This window comes from Procambarus clarkii, chromosome 11 (assembly GCF_040958095.1).
Source record: "Procambarus clarkii isolate CNS0578487 chromosome 11, FALCON_Pclarkii_2.0, whole genome shotgun sequence".
Lineage (NCBI taxonomy): Eukaryota > Metazoa > Arthropoda > Malacostraca > Decapoda > Cambaridae > Procambarus > Procambarus clarkii.
Window position 1 is genome coordinate 22,953,154 of NC_091160.1, and position 5,664 is coordinate 22,958,817.

Sequence of the window (5,664 nt, forward strand, 5' to 3'; positions counted from 1 at the left end):
ACAGAATGCTACAGCAACACAGAACAAAATACAGTCAAACACAGAAAGCTACAGCAACACACAACAGGCTACAGCAACACACAGCAAGCTACAGCCACTCTCAACAAGCTACAGCAACACACAATAAACAACAGCAACACACAGCAAGCTACAGCCACTCTCAACAAGCTACAGCAACACACAATAAACAACAGCAACACACAGCAAGCTACAGCCACTCTCAACAAGCTACAGCAACACACAATAAACAACAGCAACACACAGCAGGCTATACCAACACACTGCCAAATATAGCAACACACAACAGGATACAGTAACACAATGCAAGCTACGGCAACACACAGCAAGATACAGCAACACACAACAGGATACAGCAACACACAGCAAGCTACAGAAATACAGAGCAAGAAACAAAAATACACAGAAAGATAAAGCAACACACAGCATGATACAAAACACAAAGCAAGCTATAGCCACACACAGAAAGATACAGAAACACACAGCATAAAACCGCAACACACGTCAATATACAGCACCACACAGCATGATACAGCAACACACAGCAAGATACAGCAACACACAGCAAGATATAGCAAGACACACAATAAGCAACAGCAGCACACAGCAAGCTACAGCAACACTCAGCCAGATACAGTAACACCCTTCATGATACAACAACACTCTCCAAGATACAGCAACACACAACAAGCAACAGCAACACAACAAGCAACAGCAACACAACAAGCTACAGCAACACACAGCAAGCTACAGCAACACACAGCAAGCTACAGCAACACACAGCAAGCTACAGCAACACATTACAAGCTGCAGCAACACACAGAAAGCTACCGCAACACAGAGCAAGCTACCGCAACACACAGCAAGCTACAACAACACAACAAATTACAGCAACACACAAGCTGCAGCAACACAAAGCAAGCTACAGCAATACACAGCAAGCTACAGCAATACACAGCAAGCTTCACCAACACACACAGCAAGCTGCAGCAACACACACAGCAAGCTGCAGCAACAAACACAGCAAGCTGAAGCAACACACAACAAGCTGCAGCAACACACAACAACCTGCAGCAACACACAACAACCTGCAGCAACACACAACAAGCTGCAGCAACACACAACAAGCTGCAGCAACACACAACAACCTGCAGCAACACACAACAACCTGCAGCAACACACAACAACCTGCAGCAACACACAACAACCTGCAGCAACACACAACAACCTGCAGCAACACACAACAACCTGCAGCAACACACAACAAGCTGCAGCAACACACAACAAGCTGCAGCAACACACAACAACCTGCAGCAACACACAACAAGCTGCAGCAACACACAACAAGCTGCAGCAACACACAACAACCTGCAGCAACACACAACAACCGGCAGCAACACAGAGCAAGCTACAGCAACACAGAGCTAAATACAGCAACACACAGTAAGCTGCAGCAACACACAGCAAGCTACATCAACACACAACAAGCTGCAGCAAAACACAGCAAGCTACAGGAACACACTACAAGCTGCAGCAACACACAAAGTGCGTTAGCAACACGCAACAAGTTGCAGCAACACATTGCAAGCTACAGCAACACAGAGCTAAATACAGCAACGCACAACAAGCTACAGCAACACAGAACAAAATACAGCAACACACAACAAGCTACAGCAACACACAGCAAGCTACAGCAACACACAGCAAGCTACAGCAACACACAGCAAACTAAATCAACACACAACAAGTTACAGTAACACACAAGAAGCTAGAGCAACACAAAACAAGAAACAGCAACACACAGCAAGCTACAGCAACACACAGCAAGGTACAGCAACATACAACAAACTATAGCAACACACAGTAAGCGACAGCAACACACAGCAATCAACAGCAGCACACAGCAATCAACAGCAGCACACAGCAATCAACAGCAGCACACAGCAAGCTACAGCAACACACTAGCTACAGCAACACGCAGCAAGCTACAGCAACACACAGCAAGCTACAGCAGTACATTACAAGCTATTGCAACACACAGCAAGCGACAGCAACAGCACAGGAATCTACAGCAACACACTACATGCTATGGCAACACAGAGCAACGTACAGCAACACACGGGAATCTACGACAACACAGAGCAAGGTACAGCAACACACATCTAGATACATCAACACGCTCATCAAGCTTCAGCAACACAAAAAGTCACCTGCAGCAACACACGAAGCTACCTGCAGCAACACTCTAAGCCACATTCAGCAACACAATGAGCCAGCTGCAGGAACACAATAAGCCAGCTGGAGCCACACACTAAGCCACCTGCAGCAACTCAATATGCCAGCTGCATCAACACAATAAGCCAGCTGCATCAACACAATAAGCCAGCTGCACCAACACATTATGCCACCTGCAGCAACGCAATAAGCCAGCTGCACCAACACAATAAGCCTCCTGCATCAACACAATAAGCCACCTGCAGCAACGCAATAAGCCAGCTGCACCAACACAATAAGCCAGCTGCACCAACACAATAAGCCACCTGCATCAACACAATAAGCCACCTGCACCAACACAAGCCAGCTGCACCAACACAATAAGCCAGCTGCACCAACACAATAAGCCACCTGCATCAACACAATAAGCCACCTGCATCAACACAATAAGCCACCTGCACCAACACAATAAGCCACCTGCATCAACACAACAAGCCACCTGCATCAACACAATAAGCCACCTGCATCAACACAATAAGTCAGCAGCAGCAACTCAATAAGCCAGCTGCAGCAACGCAATAAGCCAGCTGCAGCAACACAATAAGGCAGCTGCAGCAACACAATAAGGCAGCTGCAGCAACACAATAAGTCAGCAGCAGCAACACAATAAGCCAGCTGCAGCAACACAATAAGCCAGCTGCAGCAACACAATAATGCAGCTGCAGCAACACAATAAGTCAGCTGCAGCAACACAATAAGTCAGCTGCAGCAACACAATAAGCCAGCTGCAGCAACACAATAAGCCAGCTGCAGCAACACAATAAGCCAGCTGCAGCAACACAATAAGCCAGCTGCAGCAACACAATAAGCCAGCTGCAACAACACAATAAGCCAGCTGCAGCAACACAATAAGCCAGCTCCAGCAACACAATAAGCCAGCTGCAGCAACACAAAGAAGTATAGTAGCAGGAGCACACGAGCCCTGGAAGGCACTAAGCATGTTCTTATCCTCACATCTCCTTTATCTTCCGTAAACCAGTCCATTTTTTGTTTTTTTTATTGTAAAGTAAAATTATTTAACAAAACAGCCATAGTTGATTTAGTTGATCAACACAGATGACGGCTGAGGAGGTGAAGGGATCAGAACTGGAGCACCACCTCCACCAGTCTCCTGCTCCGGGCGCCGGTGCTCCGGGCGCCGGTGCTCCGGGCGCCGGTGCTCCGGGCGCCGGTGCTCCGGGCGCCGGGGCTCCGGGCGCCGGGGCTCCGGGCGCCGGGGCTCCGGGCGCCGGGGCTCCGGGCGCCGGGGCTCCGGGCGCCGGGGCTCCGGGCGCCGGGGCTCCGGGCGCCGGGGCTCCGGGCGCCGGGGCTCCGGGCGCCGGGGCTCCGGGCGCCGGGGCTCCGGGCGCCGGGGCTCCGGGCGCCGGGGCTCCGGGCGCCGGGGCTCCGGGCGCCGGGGCTCCGGGCGCCGGGGCTCCGGGCGCCGGGGCTCCGGGCGCCGGGGCTCCGGGCGCCGGGGCTCCGGGCGCCGGGGCATCGGGCGCCGGGGCATCGGGCGCCGGGGCATCGGGCGCCGGGGCTCTAGACGAAGGGGCACCGGGCGCCGGTTCTCTGGACGACGGGTCTCTGGACGACGGGTCTCTGGACGACGGGTCTCTGGACGACGGGGCTCCGGGCGCCGGTTCTCTGGACGACGGGTCTCTGGACCACGACGGGGCTCTGGACGACGGGGCTCTGGACGACGGGGCTCTGGACGACGGGGCTCTGGACGACGGGGCACTGGGCGCCGGGGCATCTGGGCGCCGGGGCACTGGGCGCCGGGGCTACTGGGCGCTGGGACTCCAGACGCCTGGACATTGTCAGTGTGGGTTACCTGGATGTCCAGTGTCTTGGGTGCTTGGATGTCCACCGTGTGGAGTACCGCGTAGAGTTGCGAGTTGGCCACCTGGTACTCCAGAGAGTGGAGTACCAAGTTGTCCACATTGAGGACATCAATGTTGGACTTCTGCTCGACCTCATATCAGAGACAACCAGTTAGGTTGATGAAACTTCGACAACAATTAGCAACCTTCTCTAACACCGACACGGATTCCGTCAGTCAAGAGGAGTTCTTCCGCAGAGGCGCTGTGTACTTTAATACCTGCGCTCAGGTGTTCAGGCAAGGTAATCAGTCCCATTACAGAAGCGCCAAGCTGTTGGACAGCGGCGCCAAGTTCTTTGACAGAGGCTCATTGTTCTTCAACTCAGACGCTGAGTTTCACACTGATGAGTTCATTGATTGTGGGGCAGAGTTTTTTGTTCAAGGCGCGGAATTCTATGACCATTGCACTGGTGAGCGTGACGCTACTTACCGAGGCAGAGAGAGAAAGTGCCAGTAGTGGAAAAATCTTTTACGGATAATTTTAGTAGCTGTGATTATCGCTTTGGCGGTGCTCTATGTCAAGTGCATCCCTCCCCACACACCACCTGTACCACAGGTACCACTAATGGTGCCAAGAGTTCCAGTCCCTCCACCTCCACCCCAACTCCCACCCCACACACCAACTGTACCACAGGTACCACCACAGGTACCAAGAGTTCCAATCCCTCCACCTCCACCCCACACACGAACTGTACCACAGGTACCACTAATGGTGCCAAGAATTCCAATCCCTCCACCTCCACCCCACACACCAACTGTACCACAGGTACCACTGATGATACCAAGAGTTCCAGTCCCTCCACCTCCACCCCAACTCCCACCCCACACACCAACTGTACCACAGGTACCACCACAGGTACCAAGAGTTCCAATCCCTCCACCTCCACCCCACACACGAACTGTACCACAGGTATCACTAATGGTGCCAAGAGTTCCAATCCCTCCACTTCCACCCAAACCCCCAACCCCACCCCCACGAAAGGCATTGACAGTGCCTACCTCTCCACTTCCACCTCCACCCACACTGGAGGAGATTAAACTTATTAGCGGTCTACCTCCTCCTCCACCCCCACCAAAAACGGATGGGTCGTTGCTGCATCTTTTGATGTTTGGTTTGGTCATAATAGCTTCAAATGTGTTAATGAGTCTTTGTTGACCACATTGAGGCCAAATTCCAGAGACATATACAAGCTACTAAACCTTTCCAGAGACATTCAATGGTCACTAAACCTTTCCAGAGACATTCAATGGTCACTAAACATTTCCAGAGACATTCAATGGTCACTAAACATTTCCAGAGACATTCAATAGTCACTAAACATTTCCAGAGACATTCAATAGTCACTAAACATTTCCAGAGACATTCAATAGTCACTAAACATTTCCAGAGACATTCAATAGTCACTAAACATTTCCAGAGACATTCAATAGTCACTAAACATTTCCAGAGACATACACTGGCCATTAAACACTTCCACTGTCAATCAACTGTTACTAACTACTATTTTTTT

The 5,664-nt window shown here is 51.4% G+C and overlaps 1 protein-coding gene and 1 long non-coding RNA gene across 2 annotated transcripts; both read left to right on the forward strand.

Annotated features, from left to right (window-relative positions):
* Positions 1–3,348: 3,348 nt before the first annotated feature.
* LOC138363592 (elastin-like) lies at positions 3,349–4,218 on the forward strand. The gene has a single exon (XM_069322954.1). It carries the CDS (start codon positions 3,349–3,351, stop codon positions 4,216–4,218), a length of 870 nt encoding a protein of 289 aa, XP_069179055.1.
* Positions 4,219–4,668: 450 nt separating this feature from the next.
* LOC138363404 (uncharacterized) lies at positions 4,669–5,664 on the forward strand. Its single transcript, XR_011228057.1, has 2 exons — positions 4,669–4,799; positions 4,854–5,664. It is a non-coding gene; the product is annotated as an uncharacterized lncRNA (long non-coding RNA).